Source organism: Oreochromis niloticus, linkage group LG7 (genome assembly GCF_001858045.2).
Source record: "Oreochromis niloticus isolate F11D_XX linkage group LG7, O_niloticus_UMD_NMBU, whole genome shotgun sequence".
Taxonomy (NCBI): Eukaryota; Metazoa; Chordata; class Actinopteri; order Cichliformes; family Cichlidae; genus Oreochromis; species Oreochromis niloticus.
In genome coordinates this window covers 7,074,508-7,100,126 of record NC_031972.2, presented here as the reverse complement: position 1 = coordinate 7,100,126, position 25,619 = coordinate 7,074,508, and the positions used below count along the sequence as shown (strand labels likewise).

Sequence of the window (25,619 nt, the reverse complement as noted above, 5' to 3'; positions counted from 1 at the left end):
TTAAACTTTCCTAGATGCAGATCTTGTATTTTTTTGAGCTTTCAGACTTCAGCAAAAGCTATATAGACATGAAGACAAAAGAGAAAGACAGATCCTTTTTAGCTCCCATGGATGGATTCATACCTAACCTTTGTAGACAAGGCCGTAGCAGAGATGAAGAATAACTGAAGCACCTCTCAACACCTCTCAAAAGACAGATTTTTCCATTTTTTGAAGTACTTCAATTACCTTTACAACTGTACTTTCTCCAAGGATAACATTCTGCAGGGGGAATAAATGAAGCCTTGATCTATTCAGCCTTAAGGTACTCAAATTAAAACACATTTAGTCTAAAAATACTGGGATGAGTTGGCCCAGGCTCAAGGTCTACGTTTGCTAAAACCCACAAATTCACGCTTTCACAATGCCATGATTCACACTTGGTCAAGCCATTAATAACATTTCAATTGGTAATATTCTAGGATACAGCCTCCAATCATAAATGTCGCAAAATCAATTTTCAGGAAAAGTTTACTTAATTGAAAAAAAGAAGAAAAAGGGTTAAAGACCAGTTTAAGTCACGCATTCTCACATAACTTGGGCAGCGCATTGGTGCAGAGGTTAGCGCTGCCGAATATGAGAGTGAATGGATGACAGACTGGCACCCAGTCCAGGGTGTTCTCTGCCTCTCGCTCTGTGACTGGATGGATGGATGAATGGGTGGACGGATGGAGCGATTCAAACAGTCTTTCAGTCTTATTCTTTCAAAATGAAACTTAATGTCTGACATATTTTGTATACTCCGCTATGAAGCCTGATGCTACAGATGTTGATACGCTCCCTCAAAATAGGTGTAAAAATTGGCATGCGTATCAGATATATGTAAAATTTACAGTTTGAAATTGTAATAGAAATTATAATCTTTAACCACTGACAAAATAAGTAGTAAAAAGGAATAGGAGATAGAAAGTAAAGCGATACCCATTTTTCATGTGTTCCCTTCAAAGCTTCAGCAAAAGGTTACATTTTAATTCTATTGAGAATAAATTCTCGGTATGTTTACCCTCAAACATTTCCTTTTCACCTCACCTTCTCTCAATCCGCACTGAATGATTGCAAGTGCAAAATGCCTATTGTGAATATGAGGAATAAAAGCAGTACTGTACTCCTGGGAGAACCCTGACAATGGAGCAGCCTTGGCCTAGATGCAAATCATATCCCCTCTTTCAGACTGCACTGTAGCATACATGTGTGTGTGCGCTGTGACTGTGTGTGCATTTTTGAAAACGTGTGCACTGTTGAATGGGCACGTGATTGTGGATCTTCAGAGGGGCGCAATCTCCTCATTAGGTGGCTCTGATTGAAGCGCTAAAGCCATGTTCCTGAGTGCGAAGAAGGAGGGAAAACGTAAGAGGGAAAAACAGAATAGAGGGGGGTAGGTGGAAGGTGGTGAGAGAAGGCAAGAAGGGGGAAGGGAACGAGAGGGAAAAAGGGGAGGAAGAAAGAGGGGAGGTGAGAGAAGTAGAAAGAGAGAGAACGAAGAATAAGAGAACGAAGAAGTGAGGTGAGGACACAGAGAGGGGGGAAGTGTGTATGTGGACAAGAGGATTTTGTGTTTGCGTGAGCTCTTGTGTGCCTGCATTAGGCAACAGTCGCACTAAGGTGGCTGGGTTGCAGGATTAGTAGTTTAATTGGTACCTTAAGGAATAGAAGAGACTTAACAACAGTGTAGTGGTATCAGGGGTGGGCTGCAGGGCTGTGGTGATGCACACACACACACACACACACACACACACACACACACACACACACACACACACATTATTATTCTCCTTGTGAGAAATTTCTCTTGAATAATCCCCCTTACCCCCATTTAAATCAGACGTTACTGTTAAACCAGACTCTCTCTTTCAAATTTATAAAAGTAAGAATGCTTTATCATTAGAACACCTAAACATGAGAAGAAGAGCAAGAACGGGTCGGTTAAAGTAAGGAAGGGAAGAAATGGGAAAAAGGTACAAGATGAACCGAAAAAAAATGCAGAAAGGTAAGAGTGTAAAGCTGGATGTTCTGTGAAGCTGTACTTAAGGTGCCACAATGCCTAATCAGAACTGCTGATCAGAAACCTTTTTTCTCCACCACCTTCTGATGACAGAGTTGAGGTCTGCAGCCGAACATTTCTGCAACTTTTCAAAAACCGACAATCTGACACTCTCACCCCCTTCATGCTTTGATTGGCCAGCGCTGTGGAGGTGTAAAAAACCTGCCTGTGTCCTACTGTGTGTCCTCCAGAAACAACTGCAAGAAATTGTGCACTGTTAATCCACTGTTAATACACTTAGGACAAAACAGTTCACACTTTCACCTTTCATCTGTTATTGGAATATTTCCTAAGATCAATCAAAAAAAAGCATTTAGAATAGATAAAAATCCCCTTTTGGGAAGGTGTACTCATTTATGCACTCAGTCCTTGGCTGGGGCTGCTTAATCATGAATTACTACATCAGTGCAGTGCAGCATGGAAGTGGAAGTTCCTTTTAACAATACTCCATAAATTTTATGTTGGGTTCAGGTCAGGTAAATTGGCTGGTCAATCAAGCACAGTAAAAACACATCAGGAAACCATGTGGTAGTTGGCGCTGTGGGCAGGTGCTAACTCCTACAGGAAAAGTAAATTGGTGTTACCCATAAAGTTTGTACGAAGGTGGAAGCGTGACATGCTCTAAAATCTCCTGGTGGATGCTGCACTGACTTTGGACTTGATGAATCACAGTGGACCAACCGCCACCAACACTGGGAGAGGACATGGGACCCACAAATCGTCAGACTGCAGAAACTTCACACTGAACTTCCAACACCTTGAATTCTGCACCTCTCCACTTTTTCTCCAGACTTTAGGATGCTGATGTCATCTCAAAAAAAGACTTTGGACCACTGAGCAACAGTGCAAGTCTTTTTCTCCTCAGCCCAGGTGAGCTGCTTCTGATGTTGTCTGTGGTTCAGGACTGGTTTGATATCAGGAATGTGACAGCTATAGCTCCTTTCCTGAAAATGTATGTGTATGGTGCCTCTTGATGCCTCAGTACACTTCTTGTGAAGCTCTTCCAAGTTTTTGAGTGGACTTTCTTCTTGAGTGTTATTGATTGCTATTCCTGTTGCATGTTCACATTTTTCTAGTTTTCCACTTTCCACAAATATACTTCAGCATGACTCAATGAATAGAAGGCTGAAACCAGCCTTTCAGCCTTTTGTGGATCTGAGCCAGTTTACATCACCACACTGGTTCTGTCGCACAACATTTGTGGCGTCACCACATCCCTGGCAATGAGGGCATGAAAGACTCACTTCAGTCTTCTCCTAAACAAGTAACAGTGCCATGCAAATCTGTAAACAAGTGTTGGTCAAACAATGACCCTACACTGAAAAAAAGACCATGTTGGATTTACTTAATTCAATAGTGGACATTGGTTGCACACAAATGTTTTGCTTTGGCAGAAACTTAAACAACTTAGTTAAATTAACACAAGTTTTTCATATTCAATAAACCTGTGCAATTTGTGTTGATTAAATGTGATTGAAACATGTTTAGATGAAGTAAGTTGAACTCTTGCAATATTTAAATCGTTCACGATTTTGTCATTTTATTCCAAAACTATTCAATAGCTTTTACCCCAATACTACATGGTCACTTAAATACTACATGTTATCTTCATATTACATAATGTTCAACAAAGTCTAGAGTCTGGTTAACCTACAAATTAAATGGATTTACAACAATTATCATTCTCCTATCTTTATCCGAGAGACAGGGGGACTGGGGCATAACCCTGAAGTGATAGATTAAGAGGCAGGGTACACCCTGGACAGCTCACCAGTCTATCACATAGAGACAAACAACCATTTGTATTTACATTCATGGGCAATTTGGAATCACCAGTTAACCTAACTCTAATAACGGCATGATTTTTAACTGTGAGAGGAAACCAGAATACCCAGAAAGAACCAAGTGCAAACTAGCCAGATTGCAGATTTGAACCCAGGACCTTCTTGCTGTGAGGCAACAGCACTGACCACCACACCACCAATCCAGGACTGGCAAAAGGAGGAAAGCTATGATAAACCACAATAAATAGCGATAGCATACACGTGGTGTGTGTGTAGTTGTCTGCCTCTTATATCTCCAGTGATTTTCCTGCAGTTTGAAATCTCATGTGATCTTGTGAATTTCATGAGTCCAGCAACTAACCACTCTTACTAGATTGTATCGTGTCATCTCAACAAGAACAAATTAAGTTGTTGAATTTGATACAAATCCTACATGATTTAATTACGTTCACCATAAAAACATGAAATTATTTTGTTCAAATTACAAGTTAGACTTTTGTAAATGTAACAACCACCCTTGCTTTATCAAAATTTTTTCGGTAAAGCATGCATGCTTTACCGAAAAAAGGCAGCTGCTCGACTTGACTGAGATGGATGCCTTCCTCAAACCACGATCTGAAGCCGTCGAGATGAAATCACATGCAGTATCGCGAGATTTAACATTGCTATATTATTCACTTATTTCACTCGAACATGATATGAACACTTTAATATACCCTCTCTGCATATCATGTAGTTTCTACACTATATAGTTACACTTCACTTTAAAGCATGAAGCAATTGTGTTGAATACACGCAAAATGCTTACATAAATCCAAGAGATGGCCAGTCCCTTCTTTTCAGTGTAATAGTGTTTGTAATTAATGACTTTGACTTATATAATGAATATATGGCTTGCAAAGAAGAAGAGCAATGAGTAAGGTTTTTTATTGGTTGGTTTATTTGGTGTTTATGAACAGCTGTCTTTACCATCTCACTATATACAGTGATATCATGAACATAAAAAGAATAATGTTAGTGTTTTTATACAAGAGCAGGCGTGGTGAAAACCAGGGTGGGTTTTTCCAGTAAAGATAAATAGGAGAAGAATGGCTTGCTAAAAGTGATTTAAATTTTAGTGTCCACTCATCTTCACAAGGGTTTGCAGCTGTTCACAAAAATGGATGCAGAAATGGGAATTGGCCTTTCGCTCTGCAGGAAATGTCAACGTCCTGGTAGCACCAGAAAAACAGCATTTTAAGCTCTGTATACATTTGCGTTCCACATCCTTGGCCTTTTTGTGACCCTTTTTGTAAAATGTTGTAGTTGTCCAACCAAACAAAGCAGCTACTCATTTTCCGCTAGGACATTGCCTTAATGTTTTTTAGTGCACAGGTGTGAATCATGCTCATGCACAAATGCTGCATGTATATTTGTATAGTTGCAAGTCAGCTGTTGTGTTCATCAGCAGGTGTTCACAAAACTGGATGCAGAAATGTGGGAAATGGCCTTTAGCTGTGCAGGAAATGTCAGTGTCGTGTTAGCACCAGAAAAACAACATAATTCAGATCCTCTAGGCAGCCCGGACTGTTCCAACAAATAGCTGAAGTTTGAATAAAGACCGAGATGGTGACCCTCATGGGTGTGCTGCAGGAAAGCTTGGCGAACACCAGCAACAAAGGGATTCATCCTCTACATTTGACCCAATAGTTAATTATATATTTCCGTTTCAGTCTGGATGCTAGTGCAAAATTATCAATGATAAGAATGAGTCAGCAACAAGAGGCTCACACACAGACACTGTCACAGAAGAAGATAGTCAGAATAATTCCTTTAGGTTTTCTTCAAGGACTTTAATAACACTGTTTGTAGATCTTGATGAAAATGTGTCTTGCACAAAAAGTCTCCCTACAGTTAGTTTTTCCTGAGTCACTGTGAGCTGAGCAACATCTTTCTATGAATTCGAGAAGAAGAAGTGATGTGTATGGAGCATGCATGTTTTATGCACATGATATATTCTATATATCATGAGGAACACTGGTCAAATATAGTTCATTAAATATCTGCTTAATTGGCATACATCTCTGCAGTACAACAATTGTGTAACTCCCACTCTGACTTTCTTCAGTGGCCTTGGATGGTATGTGTCTCTGTACACTTAACTGTGGTGACTCTGGGAATTCATTGTAATTATTTTGCATCTGTACAAATTTAAGTTGACAGACACAGCTCTCAGATCAGTAGTCCTATTCTAAGACCTTCCTAAGAAATCTTCTTCCCCGAGAGGTCTTCTGTGAAAGATGGATGAGAGAGGTATGTATAAATAGAGCGGTGAGCGGAGATGACAAAGGGCAAGGGGAGAATAATGGATGGATAAAGGATATAGAGAAATGAAGTGAAGACAGAAAGAATAGAGAGGAGGAGAGAAGAGTGAGAAATTGTGCGCATGTTTAATCAGTGCTATCAGGGCTCCAGCTGAAACAACGAGAGGCTAAAAAGAGTGTTAAAGAGTGAGTGAAGACACGCTGGAAGGAGGTAAGAGACAGCAGTCTTTATATCTAAAGCCAAACTGAAATAAAAACAAGATTAAATCAGTATATCTTTGATTTATCTGTCTTTGGACTTGCATAGCCGGCATGAACTTTTAAACAAAATTGTTATTAACACCCATCCAATTTTTCTTGCTTATTCCAGGTCCGGGTCATAGGGTAGGAGACTAAGCAGAGATTCAAAGATCTCCCTCTCCCCAGCCATCCCCTCCAGCTTTTTTTATGGTATACCATGAAATTCCAAGGCCAGCAAAGAGACATAATATGTCCAGGATGTCTTCTGTCTGCCAAAGTCAGACATGCCCAAAACACCTCACCGATGAGGTGTGAAAGGGGAGTGATCTCAACCACCTGAGCTGGCTCTTTTCTACTCTGAACCCTTCATAAAACAGTGAGGAGCTGAGTCAGACTTTACGGGAGAGCTTAGCTATCCTTCAGTGAAACCTCGTATCTGCCACTTGCTTCTGTGATCTTATTATTTCAGTTGCCATCCACAGCTTGTGTCTATAGGTGATGGTAGCAATATAGATTGACCAGTAATGTGAGATTTAGCATATATGTGTCCGTTTGCCTATGAAGAGCCTGCACAGATGGGTATGCAACCCATGTAAAAATGACTGCATTTAAGCCAACTAAAAAACCAACAAGCATATAGCTTGGCATGGATGACACCATGCATAGGCTGACTGCTGATTGGCTGAAAAGTGGTCTGCCATATAAAGGCAGTGATGGCATAGTTCACCACATATAGAGAGAAGAGTGAAGAACAATCAAAGATCAACAGCATGAAAAGAACAGCCAATCTCTGCAGAAGACTGTTTTTAATACTTGTTTCACTTCAGCTCTTTGTAAGTTATCACTTTGCACTGTGGGTTGCTAATGAACCAACAATAATAGAAACACAAGCACGAGAATATCTGCAGACAGTAAACAGCTACAATGTGTAGGTGACGGTCTGCAAAGCTCTCCATAAGCAAATATGGACAGAAACACAGTAGAGTAAGCTGTCCAGGATCAACACTACATTCTCTTGTTACCATGAAAGATACGCATTTCATCCGCATCACTGTATATGCTACACCAATTCATCTATCAGTTTCCCCCTCCAAATGAGGACCAACCTTTTTGCTGTGTTTGGCCTTAACGACTCCATCCCATCAAAGCACCACAAGGAAACTTCCATGCACCCTTTGATTATACTTAAGACGGTAAAGAAAACTTCAGATAGTTATAGTCCAGCCCCTCATGTGTAGGTTGGTTATGTAGTTGTTGTGAGACCTACTCTAGCCAGTATCAAGGGTGCTTACCTTGACAGTATCCCTGAACCTCCAGCACAAGTTCAGGTTTCTTCTTTAGACTCACTGAGTTCACCACCCACTAGCATTTAAGGATCGGCTTACCACTATTACTCCTGCGAACCTTCTGCTCCCTGCTGCTAACAGCGAACCTTCCCTTCACCTAAGGCCATGTACACACTAATATGTTTTTGTTTGAAAACTCATCTTTTTCTCTCCATTTTGGCCTTCTGTCCACACTGACACTGTGTTTTTGGTCAAGGAAAACGGAGCTTTTGGAAAATGCTCTAAAAAGTGGATACATTTGAAAACGCTGTTTTGCGTCACAGTGTGGACAGCGTAACCGCAGGCTTTCAGAAACGATGATGCATTTCAGTCATATGATGCAGTCATGTGACCAATTACACTAAGATAGCAGAGGGCATTGTACTGGAGTTGTTTTGTTTTCTCTCAACTTTGACAGCCCTATTAAAGATTAATATCAGCTTGTACATGCTCCAGATAGCTTTTCTTCAAATTCTTTAACTCTCACTCGCTTTTCCAACTTTGTACTTTTGTGTTACTCGCAGCAACAACTCCACCTCATTGTCATTCAATTTAAAAAACTCTGTGCTTTTCCTCAACTTTTTGCCGCGACGTTTCAAAGAGCCAGAAAGTAAATAAACGGCAGATAGAAATGAGCAGGTCGAATCGTCTTACATTTCAATACAGGAACATAAGCGTTTTCAGTCGTTTCAGTGTGGATGAACAACTGTTCGGAAACGATTGAAAACGATAGTGTGGACGGGGAGCGTTTTTAGACAAAAACGCCATTTTCAAATTTATCTGGATTAGTGTAGACGTAGCCTAAGATTGGTGTAGGGACCTTCCTCCCATGAAACTGGTCGTTCTCACCCAGATCACTGGCTCTTGTCGCCTGCCCTCCTGGAACTGACTTACCTGCAAGTCAACAAACCAGTCGCCCCCCTCCACGAAGGACTCACCCTGTCCTCAAAGTAAGATAAAATCTCTTTGCACCCAGTCAGCTTTGCATTCTGCCTGAGGAACATTTATCTCTGGTTTAGCCGCATTAAGAGGGGTCCACTCTCCTACTGGACCCCTTTAATTTGGACAGGTTGATCAACTCCAGTTGTCCCCTAGAACTAACTTCTAACTTCTAAATCAAATTGTTGCTGTTGCTTTCGATAAAGATGTTGAAACTGTTACAGCCTTCTTAGTTTTTTTCTGCATTTACGTCCTCCATCCTGTCTTTGACTTAAATATTCTGTGACAGTAAACCAGTAACTGTGGTAGTATCTACTCACCAAACAGGCTTGAAGCTAAACATCCTGTTTTCACTCATAGCTTAAACCGTTTTAGGCTCACAGTTGCAGCTTAGCATCAATGTCAAATTAACTGTCATATAAAACAAAACAGTGAACAAAATAAACATGTTGAAATTGATTTCACCTCCATCACCATGATCTCTGTGTCTCTTTAAATGAGAGCTTCAATATTCCTCTCATATAACCCACTCTGTTCAATCACTTTTTATTTTATTGGGGAGCAGATTCACAGTCCTGTGATGTTGACTCGTCAAAGACACAGCACAAAGGCAAATGAATATTACATTTGCAACATGGGAGGAAGAAATGAATGAAATATAAACAGTTAATGTGCGTTTTGTGGTTCAGCATCTTCAGTATGGTGGTGTGCAAAGCCCTGTTGATGGCTTACCACAAACAGCATAATATAAATACCATTTTTTCCCATATATTTTTATTTTCAGTACCCAAGTTTAAGACCCAAGTTTACTTTTGGTCAAAATGTTGGTATTTTAATCATATATGAAGTTTAATACCAACACAAAAACAGAGACTGGTAGCAAAGTGACAGTTAGAGACCCACCAGTGGAACGTCAAGTTAATAATGGTGACTTGTAGCGGTAAAAGGAAAAGTAATAATTAGCATCGTGAAGTGATGAGTAACTGGTAAGCTACTCTTCTAAAAGGAGAGTGACTGAAGTACTCAACCTGAGGGGAGTGAATGACATTGTTAACTGACATGTGCTGGAGAGGGATAAAGCTAAAACAGCTAACTAAAACATGATGTCAGTGTAGATAATGCTAATCATCTAATCATCTAATCATTATGCAATGTGTTTTCTTTTTTTTCATTATGTTCCTCTTCTTCACAGGCATTTAACAGACAGTTAAGATAGTATGCTCATTTACCTTCACATACACTGTGCGGTAAAAGTCCAAATATCTCTGACTGTAATAATTTTGATCTTTTTTTCTTTTTTATTTGTGCCAAATAAAATGTTTTGTACAAATAACTGCTGGAGGTTTAGTGACTTTTATCAAATATATTGTAGAGGAAGCTTATGTTCCCAACAATACTCTCATTTATGTTTTAACTAGACACTGCAGAGTGCAATTTAAAGGATGTAACGCCTTCTAAGTAAAGCGCACGCCTGAATTACGACTTATTCTGCCTCACAATGACGGTTAAACTCTTTACAAGGAGCTATTAATCCTGGTAAAAAAAAATTATTATGTTCACACAGCATTATTTGAGAAAAATCAATTCATAACTGCATGTAAAAAGGCAAGACCAAGTCTAGTGAGGAATTAGAGAGCCAAGACTTCAGTCTGTGGTACCAGATTGTACCATTCTTTGGCCTCTATGTGCCTTATCGATTTCAGACAGCAGGCTACTTTGGTGGAATTGCAAAATTCTTATCTAAACTTTTTTGCATGCTATTTCCAGCTCCAAGAATCAGTAATTCTTTCCAAACAGAGCTTCTATCTTTAATTTCTTAACCCACTCTCTTAAACAGCCAAATGCTCACTAACAAGTGTTTGAATACTGAAAGTGATCTGAGTTAAACTGCACTGTTTGTGTTTAATTTGGCCTCGTGTACAAGTGTGACTGCAGTGAATGACCTGCAGATGGAGTGTATCTCGTGCGTGTCCTCCTCCTTGCGGGCGCTGTCCGTCAAACTGTCGCCCAGAGCCATCAGACACTGAGCGAAACCCTTGTAGATGGAGTGACACCTTCTGGCTGAGGCTGCAGAACACGGACTCAGCACTGGAAAACAAACACAAATACACAAAAAGTACGTAACTATTTGCAAAAACACAAGTACAGAGTAAAATTAAACTGAAAAATTAACTCATATATAAAAGAGATTAATCTGAGCCAAAATCTGACTGCAGTAGTTGCGATAAACGTAACACTTTGTTGTACCTAATTATAGAAATTATATGAATGGAGCTGTTTGTTGAAGTTATAGGACTGAAGAGTCGAGTATAACCTACAGGTAGCTGTGAGCTCAACTTTGATCTTTTTCTCCCCTCAATCATTCACAGTTTAAAGCCCACTGCTGATTTATAGCTTACAAGATGAGACACGTAAAGACTTGGTGACCAGGAAATGGAAGAGAAAAGCCCAGTCGGAGTTGTTTTTATTCTCAGCAACAACCTACACAAATCATGTTTAAATGCTGCCAATACTCAGACTAATGAAAGCTCCCAGACAAGATGCCTATTTTCATTCAAAAAGAGGAAACACTTCAAATTCCATCGATGTAGTCTCCTTTCAGACATCTGAATCATCACCCATATCTCAAATTTGTTCAGCAATTTGAAGGCTAGTGTTATTTCCACTGATTTGTATTTCCAGCTCTGGAGAGCAGCCAACCAATTAGAGCCGACTATGAGGGATAAAAAACTAGATGTCATCTCTTTTTCATGTTTTGTCAGCGGCCCATAAAAAAAATGACTGTATTTGCAAGTGAGGCGGATGCAATCAGGTAAGTTGTTTTAAGTCCACAAGCAGAAATAACTATTTCTATGTAAACACCTATATTTGTATATAGCAGCAGCTGCTACTGTAGCTTCAGTGGCAGCTGCTTTTTATTTCCCATAATGGGAAATTTGGTAGCAAACAAAGTCAATCTGAATGAATGAATGAAATCAAATGAGATGAGATTTCAGTCTGCTTTTCAGTTTACACAAATTCTTGATTATTCCTTCAGTTGTTCTTCTGACTTTTATTTTCCTGTTCATCACCATTTTATAGAAACGAAGCATAACAAACTAGTGTTAAATTCACAGTCAATTATTTACGTGGCTGTTCACAGCTATGCCTGTCCAGAATCTTCTCATATTTGTTCAAGAAAGTTTGTACAGTCAACAGGCTTTAAAGGAAGACAACCATTCCCAGTTTCACAATATGATCAGAATTTGTATCATCTGGCTATTCTGACACAAAATCCATGAAACATATTTACAAATAGGCGCACAATGCAAAAGAAAACAGCCTACATATGTCACGATCAGTCATATCACAATGATTAGACATGCTAACTCATACAAAAGTGCATGCATCAATTACTAGAACAGACCTGTCCCAACTAACTCTAATCAACTGTCATTTGAAAGAATAGGTTTCATATAATATATAGACATCATGCTCAAGTTTCAGATAAATTCAGTTTTATTTATATAGCATGAAATCACAACAACGGTTGCCTCAAGGTGCTTTATATTGTAAGATAAAGACAATAATACAAAGAAAACAGAGAAAACCCCAACTCTCATATGAGCCCTATGAGCAAGCATTTTGGCAACAGTGGTAAGGAAAAAATCCCTTTTAACAGGAAGAAACCTCCAGAAGAACCAGGCTCAGTGAGGGGCGGCCATCTGCCGCGACTGGTTGGGTTAATGGGAGGAAGACATGCTGTGAAAGAGAGAGAGCCTCTGGTTCTCTTAAGAGAATAAAAAGAAGCTGGAGATCAGATCTGACATGATCATCACCTCTGAAGCTTCAAAACAGCCGATCATGCTGGAACGCACAGTAGCCTGGGACTAGTAAATAGTACTTTTCTATTGCTATTGTTCTATTTGAGCATTCAAAGCATTTTATGCAACATGCCTCAAAGTGCTTTCTATCTAATATTCACACTCCAATGAATGCATTGGGGTTCAGTATCTTGATCAAGGATGTTTTGCCATGCAGACTGGACACTTCTGAGCTACAGCTACCAATATGGCAAGTGTATATTGAGGAAGTGAATGAGAGGAAATCCAATAAGTGCTAAGAAATCATGGAAGAGTGCAGCAACCTCTATGAGCTTGAAGTCGGATGCAGAGGTTTTGCAGGACGTTCATTCTGCAAAGTCCTCACGTGGTTGAGACTTACAGGAGAGGCCAAGAGGAGGGCCATTCAATCTGTGAGCAAAGCTGCAGAAAACGTTGCAAGGTGGTTTTGGATTAAGAGGGCTGATCTGTGGGTTGCTGCTGGGATGTAATTTGGGGCCTGCTCAACCTCAGGTCACCTGGTGTCTGATGTTTCGTCCAGTGAATCCTATGAGAATTTTTTTGCATACTATAGTGGAAAACAGAATTAAATGTAAAAGAAATATGGGGAACATGAACAGCAGCATCTTTAGAGTTTTTTTAACACAACCAAACACTGAACACAAGAGAGCACCCACCTGTCACTCAAAGCGCCCACACCCTTAATAATGCATAAGTTTTATAAAAATTCACTCCCCATGCAATCAGCTACTGAAACCTAAACCGATTTTTATACCAGGCTGTAAACATGTTTATTTCCGTTGTGTTTTGTGGAGACCGGCTGGCTTCTTTTGGCTCTGGCCTCAAACTGCACTTCTTCACTATTTGAGAAAGTTTATTTTTTGGGATTAACATATTCACTTAATTTTCAGCCAGTTTAGATGAGCTACTTACAATTATATAGGATCACCTGATTATGTGGGTGATAGCAACCAGCTGCTTGTTTAAAATAATCATATGAAGCGGTGTTTGTGTTAGCATCTGTGGTAGCATCACCTGCTAAAGCTCCACCATGTCCAGCAGCTACTCTCTAACGCTGTCTGTCAGGCTTTTGGGACTGGATCACACTTTAAAAAAAAAAAAATGACAGAAATATTGCAGGTTGGAAAAAAGCAATAACCCCATGTCACTGAAACATAATAAAAGTGAGGGGGAAAGCTGCAGAATAGCAGATATTCTCTGATTGTCCTCTTTTACGCATATAAAGTCACTTCATTCATTCTTCAAATCAGAATTGATTTTGAAGCTTTACATTTACAGCTTGAATGTGGAATATGCTAACTGCAGAAATACAAATAACCTTTCAGAAAAGGATACAACCAGAAGCAACAACAACAAATCTGTCATGTGTCAAGCAGCTCAAGCAGCATCATGTCAGTTGTCAGCGTGCATTGTTGGGACACAACAAGCAAGACGAGCTGTTTGCTGTCACTTCTAAGTATATGTAAAGATTAGGGGAGCATGCTTGACAGAGGGGAATACAATGCTTCATATTAAAAATGCAGTTTCCGGTGTCAGAAAGTGGTACAGACCCGGGTAGTATTACAGGTGAATTTACGTTAAATGACATTGACAGTTTGAAGTGAATACTTCAATTTAAGGCATAAACTTGTTAAATATGTTACTGATTTGAGGTTAACTTATCTCAGCATGATGATTCATCCCTATATGACACATCGAGAGAAATAAAAAATATAGAGGCCATTCAAAAATCTGCTTCTTGTTTGTTTGTGTATGAAAATTCTCTGAGGACATAAAAAATCTGCCACTAAAGTGCAAATGCCACTCCCGAGAGCCCCGAGTCACATAGCTGTTTACAGCATCTCATCTGTCACACTTGAGTTTGGAAAAAAGAGGAAGTTCTTCCACAGATGCACAATTAGGTGATGCATTTTGAAGTAATAATTTAAAAAGTGTTGCGTGTTTTGGTCTTGCGCTGGTATTTACTGAGGCCTGAAATGGCAGAGAACCAAGCTTTCATGTACGCACTGCAGACAACGAGAGCTTTTTCAGGGCAGAGGCACGAGTGTTTGATTCAGATGATTCTTTCTCATCTTTCAAGCAGCAGCAAATGAATATGAATCAGAGACCTGAGAAGACTTCAGGGACTGGTAAAGTGTCATGAAAGCAAAAGAAGGAATTATTCCATCACAGGCTTTTAACTTTTTGTCACTTTTAATTCTAATCTCAACATTTCAAGCTTGATTCCCAAAAACAAACCAATCAGCTCTTTATAAGATAGACGACGGGGATTTCACCATCCTGAGCCAGAAAAATAAACCCTATTCTTCAGAAAATATGTTTTTTATAATAATGACTTGTCCTCCCAATTAAACTGCCAAGGAATATGTAATGATTGTGGGTTTACATAAAATACTTTTTTTCCCCAGTACTACAATTATGTGCCTCCCACAAGCTAGAGGCAAGTGGTAAGGGATAGTCAAACTTAGCTCAAATCAATGCTTTGCCTTTTTCCAGTTTAAATCTAAACTAGAAGACACGGGATCTTTAACCTCAAATATATAGCATATTTAAAAGAACAGCAGAGGACAAGCATACACAGTCACCCTGAGCTGTGTTGTAAAGAGTGTATTAATCTGAGAACAACAGGTAGATTAATAATGAATCAAATTAAATCCATCCATTCGTTTTCTGCTGCTTTTCCAGGTCTGTGGAGCAGTCTCTTAGAGATGCCCAGATCTTTCTCTCCCCAGCCGCCTCCTCCAGCTAATCCAGGAAGACACAGAACCTCTCCAAAGCCAGCTGATAGATACAATCTCACAGCAAGCCCTGGATGTTCCAAGAGCTCCAACGGTTGGACGTGCCCAGAACACCTCACCCAGGAGGCACATGGGAAGTATCTTGGTAAGATGCAAAAAGACCCCCTCAAACACAGACGATCAGGGCTGAAAAAGCTGTTGTTCAACTGGCTTTTGAAGCATATTATCGAGGGGTGATGGAAGAAAAATTGTGGTAGGAAAAGGTGCAGCCTTGAGAGGACTGTCAAGAAAAATCAACTCAAGAACTTGGGAAGGCTTCAGAAGGAAAGGACTGAGGCGGGTATCAGTGCATCAACCATGAAGACGTCACCATGCACAGATGTCTTCAGGAAACGAGCTGCAGCGCTTACATTCCTAATATCAGGACAGTCCTGAAGCAGAGACTACGTCAGAAGAATCATACCTGAGCTAGGGAGAAAAAGTACTGCACTGCTGCTGAGTGGCCCAAAGTCTTCTTTTTAGATGAAAGTAAGCTTTGCATTTCATTTGAACATCAAGGTCCTAGAGTGTGGAGGAAGAGTGAAGTGGCACAGGATCCAAGGTGTTTGAAGTCCAGTGTGAAGCTTCCGCAGTCTGTGATGATTTGGGGTGCCGTCTCACCTGCTGGTGTTGGAGGCGGCCGGGTCCACTGTGTTTTAACAAGTCCAAGTCAACACAGTATCTACCAGGAGGTCACTTTATTCATCCACCTCCTGACAAGCTTTATGGAGACACCAATTTCCCTCTCCAGCAGGACTTAGCGCCTTCCCACAGTGCCAACTTACATGACCCAAATCCCACAGAGAATCTATGGAGTATTATAACGAGGAAGAAGAGAAACACCAAACACCAAAATACAGATGAGCTGAGGGCTTCTGTCAAAGCAACACAGGCTTCAATAATACCCACTGACTAATTTTAAGACAAATTCTAATAATTTAAGTAAATGGATTTCTGATTTCAATGAGCTATAAGCAATATCAATTTAAATATTAAAAAACTCTTATTTATTTTTAGTTATTGTTTAATTTTAATCTTATTTAAATTGAAAAAATATGAACAGTTTATGAGAGTCATTGTTAATTTGCAGTAGAGTGCGATTATCTTGCTACACCTTTCCTCACTAGTAAGGGTAAACTCTTTCATTCTTGATTTTTTTACACAGGTACTAGTAAGTACGTCCCAGATTCATTGCTTCAGGTGGAGGATAGACAGGAAATCAATGGAACACCTGACGTGTGTCTGGAAACACTAAGTCACCTGTCACTTCCCCTCACAGCTGAGAGGTGACGGGTTGAAACAGAAAACAAACATGCCTGATTTACACAAAGATTTCAGAATTATTTTGGTTTATGGCGTTTCCTTACCTCCACCTTCTGTCTCCTCACTAGTGATGAAGAAGGTGAAAACAAGAGGAGGTGCAATAAAATGTTTTGGCAGATTCTTTCTTTTGCCATCTGCTGCTTATTCCTGTCTTTCCTTTTTTTTTTAAATGCATCTGCCTGCTCTTTCATCTCGAGGCTCCTGCCTTGTGATGGGCCGCGCACACCAATGACTAGCTGCATACACATCACTGCATACACATGAGATAAAAAAAAAACAGCCTTTTCTTCTTACAAAAACTAGAATATTTATCTTTAATTATACTTTCTTAGGTAACTGTTAGCTATAACTGGATATGTCTACAGGTTTTGGTTATTAGTTAAACAGTGGCAGGGGCATACTATGGTTACACTACATTAAAAGCTGGACACCATGTACAAGTCTAAAATAGCTATAACAATGAGTCAGTTTATAGCGCTGGTTCTCTGGGACACGGTAGTAAAGTAAGCAAAATGGATATACTAATAGATAAAACCTCTGTGGAGGAGTCTGCATGCTTAGAAATAAAAGCACCTTTTTGCATTCAAGCACAGCTCAGCTTTGGTGGCTTCAGAGTTAATGTTAGTGACCCACAGTCATCGGCTGCGGAAAAACAAAACAAAAGGGAAATTTAATGTAGCAAACATAATTAGAGTTGTAAAATGATCGGAACTCTTTTGGGAGCTCCTCTGGTTCTTAAAGTTTTTGTCAGAAAAATTGGTGACCCCCAAATTTAAATATCAGTCAAAGATAACACAAGTAAACAGAAAATGCAGTTTCTAAAGGAAGGAAAAAACTCCAAACCTACATGGCCCTGTGTGAAAAAGTGGTTGCACTCGAAACCTAATAACCCTTAGCAGCAACAACTGTTGGCAATAACTTGCAATGAGTCTTTTTCAGCACTGTGGAGGAATTTTGGCCTACTCATCTTTGCAGAATTGTTGTAATTCAGCCACATTGTAGGGTTTTCCAGCATGAACTGCATTTTTAAGGTCATGCCACAGCATCTCAATCGGAATCAGGTCAGGACTTTGACTAGGCCAGTGCAAAGTCTTCGTTTTGGTTTGGTTTTTAAGCCATTCAGAGGTGGACTTGTTGGAGTGTTTTGATCATTGTTGAACCTAAATGTGTTTCAGGTTGAGGCCACAAACAGATGGCTGGACATTCTCCTTCAGGATGTTTTGGATGTTGTTCTGGGTTCTTTTGTGACCTCTTGGATGACTCTTGAGGTCACTCTTGGGGTAATTTTGATCGGCCGGCCACTCCTGGGAAGGTTCACCACTGTTCCATGTTTTCACCATTTGTGGATAATGGCTCTCACTGTTCCCTCAGCTTTAGAAATGGCTTTATAGCCTTTTCCCAACTAAGAGATCTCAGTGACTTTGTTTCTCATTTGTACCTCAATTTCCTTAGCTCACAGCATGATGTCTGGCTTTTGAGGATCTTTTGGTCTACTCCATTTTGTCAGGCAGGTCCTATCTAAGTGATTTCTTTATTGAGAACGGGTATGGGAGTAATCAGGCTTGGGTGTGGCTAGAGAAACTGAACTTAACTTTCCATTAGCTTTCATTCCCCTTTTTATGTTTACTCCTGTTAATAATAAACAACTTCATCTAGATGATTTGAGGGATTTTAAGTGTGACAAATGTACAAAAAAAATCAGGAAGAGGGGAAACACTTTTTCAGATCACTGAACAAACATACAGAATATGTTAAAGCACAAAAAGAGTCAGCGTCTCATGACAGTGCCATGTGTTTGTGTTCATGTTTGGGTAAAAAATTAGGAGAAAAAAATCCAGGAGAAAAGGTAAGAAATTTAAAGAAAGCATCTCGGGTGCTTCTTTCAAAGACAGACGAGGCATACAGCTATTACAAATATTAGAATATTAGAATCCAACAGTCCAGGAAATAAAGAAAACACAAAGAAATCAATTGCAGAGCAAACATGTAAATAGGGATCCAAACAAATAATGTGTTCCCCCACTGAAGATGAAACCAGTAACTTGAAGAAACAGGAGCAGCTACAACTGATACTATGATAATAGTGCACACAAACTTTCTAGACTTTACACAAGCTAAAAGGTTAGTTGCTTAAAGATTTAAAGCTGGGGGATAGCCATCATGTTTCTGGCATAATCAGACAGAGAAATCCATAATAACCTTTGAGCATATTGTAATTCAGAGAAGGAACTAGACTCCTGCCACTCCTCTGGGCTTTGTTTTCAGGCTTTAGAAAACCTTGCTCATAACATGTCTTTATAGACTAGGGATTGGACAGTTCAGTCCAGTATTGACTCATTTTTAAGCATATAAAGCTTTTTGGCATATTCCTATGCTAATCTTATGTGAATAGGGCAGAGCCGCAAAACAATAGGTTTATTTTTTAAAAATGTGCATTTTTCCCATAGTTTCTGTCTACTGCACCTAAAAGAACAAAATACTTAAAACAGGACAATATCTGATGCTGTTATGGGCTGTAATTTTATCTATAGTGCTCAAAAATGTCTCCAATACGACATGATGCAGGGCCTCAACAATCAGGCTGAATAATGCAGATTTAAATCTAAAAACGTTTTTGCTAAAATAGATGTGTGTGTTTACATAAGAGTATTTCTAAAGTTAAGCTAAAATATCTGGAGGAAACTGAAGACAGGTGACATAAAAAGCTGAGGCAGCATTACAAAACAGTTAGCTCATCCCAGAGGAGCCTCACAGTGACTTGTGACAGCCATCTCTCCTGAAGAGCGAGATCGTTTTGGAGCTGATAGTGACCGAGCTAAAATGGCCCTCTTCAATGGTGTGACAGGCACAGATGCATCATGTCATGATTAGTGTACAAGACGGCGGAGGTAACACTGCTGAAGAGTGTGTCTGTCCCAGAAGAGGCTTGTCGTGATGGGTAAAAGTCAAGAGAGGAGCCACGGCTGTAGCCTGGCAGGTGAACAGGAGATGCTAATTGGGTCAGACACTGCATCGCCACAGCTCCTCCCCACCTCCCCAGAGATTTACTGTTTAATATTTAATAAACCAGAGCTTCTCCTATTCTCATTTTCCTTTTGTGTTTTTTTAAGGAATCCTATTGATTTCAGGCCTGGTTGTTCAAAAAGTTTGAAGATTATTGGCTTCACTCATCTCCATCAAGTTTTAATGAAGACCTGAGGAGGAAAAACAGCTGGAGTAGGAGAAAAGATGAATGTGTGAGAGAAAAAAGGAGACAATAGGGGAAGACGAGAGGACGAGTAATGACCAATAAAGGAGCACAAAAAAAAAAGTGTGACTGTGAAGAGAAGCTGCCGAAGGACATGTAGGAAAAGATCGTTTTTCTTTCACAGTGGGCGTAATGCTGTGACCTTACTTTTTAAGTTAAAGCTGTGACAGGTCACCAGGCTGTTGTTTACCAAAAAAGAGTTCCACTGTTTCCCTCAAAATCCTTTTTAAAGAAAGTTTTTGTTCAATTTTTCAATCTATCACAAAGCCTGGTGAGATAACTTCAAGTTTAACCCTGAGTAATATCGACTAATCAAATGATTCATGTGAAAATATTCACATGAATACATGTAAGGGAAAAAAGTGCTCTACTCAAAAGAGTAGAAAGGCACTGAATAAATACCAGCTCAATTCAATTCAATTTTATTTACAGTTGCTTCAATGCACTTTATATTTTAAGATACAGAACCTACAATAGTACAGAGAACATGCCAACAATCAGATGACCCACTTTAGCAAGCACTTGGTGACAGGGGGAAAGAAAAACTCCCTTTTAACAGGAAGAAACCTCCAGGAGAACCAGGCTCAGTGAGGGGCAGACACCTGCCGTGACCAGTTGGGGGTGAGGGGAGGAAAATAGGACAAAATACACACTGTGGAAAAGAACCAGAGATATAATAACTAATGATTAAATTCAGAGTGGTCTCTAAACACACAGTCAAAGAGGTGAGTGAAGAAGAAAAGCTCAGTGCATCATGGGAAGCCCCCAGCAGCCTAAGCCTATGTAGCATAGCTAAGGGAGGGTTTAGGGTCAGTTGATCCAGCCATAACTATAAACTTTATCAAAAAGTAAAGTGTTAGTAGAGAGTGTCTCTGTTTGCCGAATCCAAACTGTCCATGTTAGTTTTTTTCAATGTTCGCTGTCATACTATTGAAAAATAGCTGAAACTGGAAGAAAAAGACTAAAACTGTCATGAACATGCCAAAGGAATAAATTGCTCTATTTAAGCAGTGCCTTAATTTTATTTTAATTATAGTCCCATCTTAAATCTGTGGTCAGATGGTCTAATGATGGGGCAGTGAAAAGTCTTCAGCCCTCACTGCTTTCCTTTCCTCATTAGTCATGCATTCCTTCCCGGCTTTAAGTGGACCTGTCCAGTCTTACTTAGCATGCTTTTCAGTGGCCTACTACACATACTGTACAGTATTCCCCCTATTACACATGCTTTCACACACTGTCTTCACTGCAGTAAACTGTGTTTGGTGTGTATTACATGTAAAGCTTTGGATTTTAGGATTTTTTCTTTGTTTGTAAAATATCTCTCTGCTGCCAGGAGACACCTGCCTGTACAATCAAAACTGCTCCCAACAAACATAGATGTTTACATCAGTGCTGTAATTTGCACTAATCAACGGAACAACTACTACTGTTATAACTTGCACATTATTTTTCTCAGTTTATATATATACTAACTTATTGGAAGTTACACGTTTACTTTTTAATGCACAGATACAATGCGCAATCTGCACTTTTTCTAAATATTCTAAATATTCTTAATTATTTAAACATTTTCCAGTACCCTGCTCTGTCTGCACACTACAACCTGGGTTTGCCATTTGTATCTGTACAATAATCTTAATAACTGTACAGTACTCTGTTTTTGTAACTATTGTCCATGATGTAAATACTTTTTTCTGTAAAGATTGTGTGTGTTTCCATTCTGTGTCCTGTTCTGTTTGTATATGTGCTTTTTTTTTGCTGCTGTTACAACCAAATTCCCCCTTGTGGGACAATTAAAGGATTATTCTATTCTATTCTATTTATCCCCAGACTCATTGGTTTGATTAACCAAGTTGATATCGCTTAGTGGGACTCCTAAGGAAAGGGTAGTTGAATCCAGAAAAGGAAAAAAAGATATCCTAGGGGTAATGAACTTGCTTTGCTCTTCGCTGATAGTAAAGTTCTCCATGTTTGTGATTGGTCATTGCCGACCCTACATCTTTTAACCCTCAGGTAAGCCTGGGCTAACAGTGTCCTGAATAAATCCCTGTGCCTAAAATAAAACTACGACACTGGCATCTCATCTCACTCTCATTCAAAGGAAAAACTGAATAAGAGTAGTAATCACCCTATTATATGTTGAAATCTTCTTTTAAATTACTGCAAGTGTCTCATAAAAAAATAACAATGTGCTGTTACAAAAGGATGGCACATTTTCCTAATAGGTACCAAATTATTGCAGTAATGTGTTTACATAGGAATTATGTCTAATTCAGTCGTTTGCATGAAGGAAATGTAAATCAACAGGATATAGGGTAGTCCCATGATGCACCGATTTGAATTTCAACACTTCTGGTGAAGAGGTCCTCTTCAAAAACGTGTTTTATAATTATCTCCACAAGCCGCTATTGAAACTGGAATGACTACTCGAAGTGCAGCTGGGAAATTAAGGCAGGAAAGCACATCTGTTCAACTGGCAGGAATTTGTTGTCTCTGGTTTGGCTTGTAAACTAATCATCTGGTTGGAAGACTGGATAGGAGATTTTCCACTTCATGCTGGGGTTACCAAGCAGAGGGGTCTGACCGAGCGTGGGTTAATGTTTTTACACTGGGATCTCACAGCAAGACAACACCCCAGAATCAAATGATTGACATGTAAACTTACCATAGATTTGCATAATAATGTCTTTTATCTGAAATCAAATCAAACCAGGATTGAAACTCAAAGAACTCAAGGTCATCACTTTTGTTCATGTTAACTGCATGTTTATCTGAGCTGAGATTTGGTAAGTTAGACTCATAAATTAGACTTATGCTTAGTATAAACAGCAGTTCACCTTTTGTTGTCACTGTGGATTGCAGTGAGGTTCTATAAGCACAGGTCTTTGCGCCAGCAGACAACAGACAGATCAATGATTAAAAATGTCAGTCTCAAGATCAGATTATCCAATTCAGGATAATAAACAACGTTTATCATACTAGTTAGCGGCTCCGGCTCCTGTCAGCTCACATCACATTTTCCTCTGTATTAATCAACAGCCCACGCCATTTAGATGTACTAAATGAAGTGCCGAAGCAGGGAGATGCCCGGTGGTTTACAGGCTGGAAGAATCAGAGGTAGATGAGAGCCCTGCTGGTGTGTTGCACAACACTGCTGCAGTCAAAACACAGAACAGTGATGTTTCCAGACGGCTGCCCAGTGTACATGGTTGCTAAGCAACTTTTCATATTGTAGTCTAGTCAAAACTTTTTCACAGCACACAAACTCAGTAAAAAAAAAGCTGAAATTTCACAGCACATTGCTGGATCTAAAAGTTGAAGACACAACCAAGATCCCACCAGAAGCTCCTAGGCCATACTTAACATTAGCATCTCTCTTGTAATGTCTCTGACACGATACTGACTGACTGCAGTTTCTAAAAAGATTATCACATGCAGCATATCTGCTGATCAAATGGCCTTTATACACTACATGTTTAATGTTGCCACCATGTACATACTGAGAATATTGCAGTATATAGGTTCAACATCTGTGCTGGAAAATAATAACTCTGACCACTCAACACTGGATGAAAAGTGATCAGAAAACCTACCTTGTAACCTGAGGTTAACATGTAAAAGCTCTAACAAAGAATACTCTATAATGTAATGCTTCTCTCAAGTGGTTCCTCATAGCAAGAAGATCCTGGGTCTGAATCCAACAGCTAGTTGGGCCTTCCTATCTGGAATTTGCTCTCTCTGAGGCTGCGTGGGCATGCATGTTTAACTGGTGATCATAAATCGGCTGTAAGTGTGAATGGTTGTCTGTTTCTCTGTGTTAGCCTTGTGATTCACTGACAGTCTGCCCACAACGTACTCAACCTCTTGCCATATGGCAGCTGGGATAGGTTCCAGCCCCCCCAGAAGCCTTGACTAGCTTCTGTTTCTCTAGGGCCTTGCTAGCATAGCTGATCAACAACACAAAGACATACACACTTGTTCTACCATTCTTTTTTATACATTTTAAAAGTAAAACCTGATAGTTCTTACGCCATAGAAATGTGCTATCGCCATCACATAATCACCTTTTTGGACGTTACGGACCAGAGAAATGAAGCTGAGATGAAGGTAAAGTCCTGAAAAGACGTGTCTGGGGTCACAGTAGGCCAACAGCCTATCTGTTGCTAAGTGTAATTGGATGTGTTTTCTGGGGTTTGACCTCAAGCCCTGCTTAGTGCAAGCTGGGACAGCTCCATTCCCCTTTAGAAGGGATAAGCAGGTTAAGAAAATAAATCACTGAACGAGTCCAAATCTGAATTTAAATAACATGAGTCTGCTGAGAATTATTAAAGCACTTGCAGGACTTTCTCCATTAGTCAGTAGCAGGAACTGCCAAGGTTAGTGCAGATGTGCACTCACTCGCCTGAACTTCAATGAACTTCCCTAACATGGCCGATTTAAACTCTGGAACATCACAACTTTGCAGAGATGTATTTCCGAGAGGTTGCTAAAATATAGACATACATAGAAACAATATAAATAGAAGAGTGATGGAGGGGAAGACAAATCACATTTGAAACTCCAAATGCTTATTGAACATATAACTCCAACTGCAGGGGACTCCTCATTGCCAAGAGTAGCAGGCAGATCAATGAAGCGACAGCCGATCAACTGCTTCTCAACCTGCCTTGATTAATATTTGATATCTGAACTAAGACTAAGCCCAAGGAGAGCGAAATAAAAAGCACAGTGGGAGAGGAGAGGTCGAGTGACTGATTGATATAGGCAGCGTGAGAAATCTCCAGGCTTTGCAGAGTTGATTGCAATCGGAGAGAAATAAAGAGGATCAAAAGATATGAAGAAGTGTAGAAAAACATTTTTCTGATGAGGCTGATGAATTGCTCTGATAAATAGTATTTGTTTGGCACAACAGTTTAGAACTATTGATGTTAGGAAACATTGCTCTCACTTCACCCAGTACGCTGGGTTATTAAATCAATATGACAAATGCTGAAGGACCAGGCCGACTTTTTTCTGGGTTTTTCAAATTGTCAACAAATCCTATGAAAAGACCGAGGGTGTGTAATTCTGCCTGCCAGTACTTTATGGCTCATCAGCCCGCTGCTCCTGAATAAAGATAATCAGACTAGAACTACAAATATACAGAGACATTTTTCTAAAAGGTGATGGGTTATCTTTAAATACCTTTCAGCTTCTTTGCTGAGGCAGATCAGCTCAAAAAGCTCTTGGACCCCGGGTGTACCTATTGGCAATTATATTTGAATAAAATGATTTGTTTTATATGGAATTATGGGAAATATGCTGCTAAAGCAAACCAGCAGCTGATATGATAAATGTTCTCGGGATCATAATACGGCCTTCCTTTCAGACTGTCTAAAATACCCTGAATTACTATGTATTACTTTTTTACAATCTAATCTAAATTCCTCCCATTTGATTTCTATAAATTCATTTTACCTTTCATCCAGATTCCCCTCTATACTCCGGCACCCTGTTTCTGAAGCGATTCACATCAAACCTGCATTATTCATGACCGCCTACTCCAACTGGCCGGACAAGTGGCCGCCGGTTCAGTTTCAGTCACCTGAATACCATTAAATGAATAATTCAAATTTACTTTAGTGTGAGTAATATATGGGGTTACATAGTGATCTATAAACAGGAGCTGATTCCTGAATAGGAAGAAGGACGCGCTGTTGTCGAGACTTCAACAAGTCGGTATTTTGCTTCGGTATAAATGGAGGTCACTAGTTTGGCTT

At 39.7% G+C, this 25,619-nt stretch overlaps 1 protein-coding gene across 1 annotated transcript in view; it reads right to left on the bottom strand.

The window, feature by feature from the left end:
* The window catches only part of nrn1la (neuritin 1-like a), a 99,263-nt gene that overhangs the window by 26,836 nt on the left and 46,808 nt on the right, over positions 1 to 25,619 (bottom strand). The window contains exon 2 of the mRNA XM_019360782.2: positions 10,615 to 10,759. Within this exon, the coding sequence (XP_019216327.1) occupies positions 10,615 to 10,759 (145 nt within the window). The remainder of the gene's footprint in view (positions 1 to 10,614; positions 10,760 to 25,619) is intronic.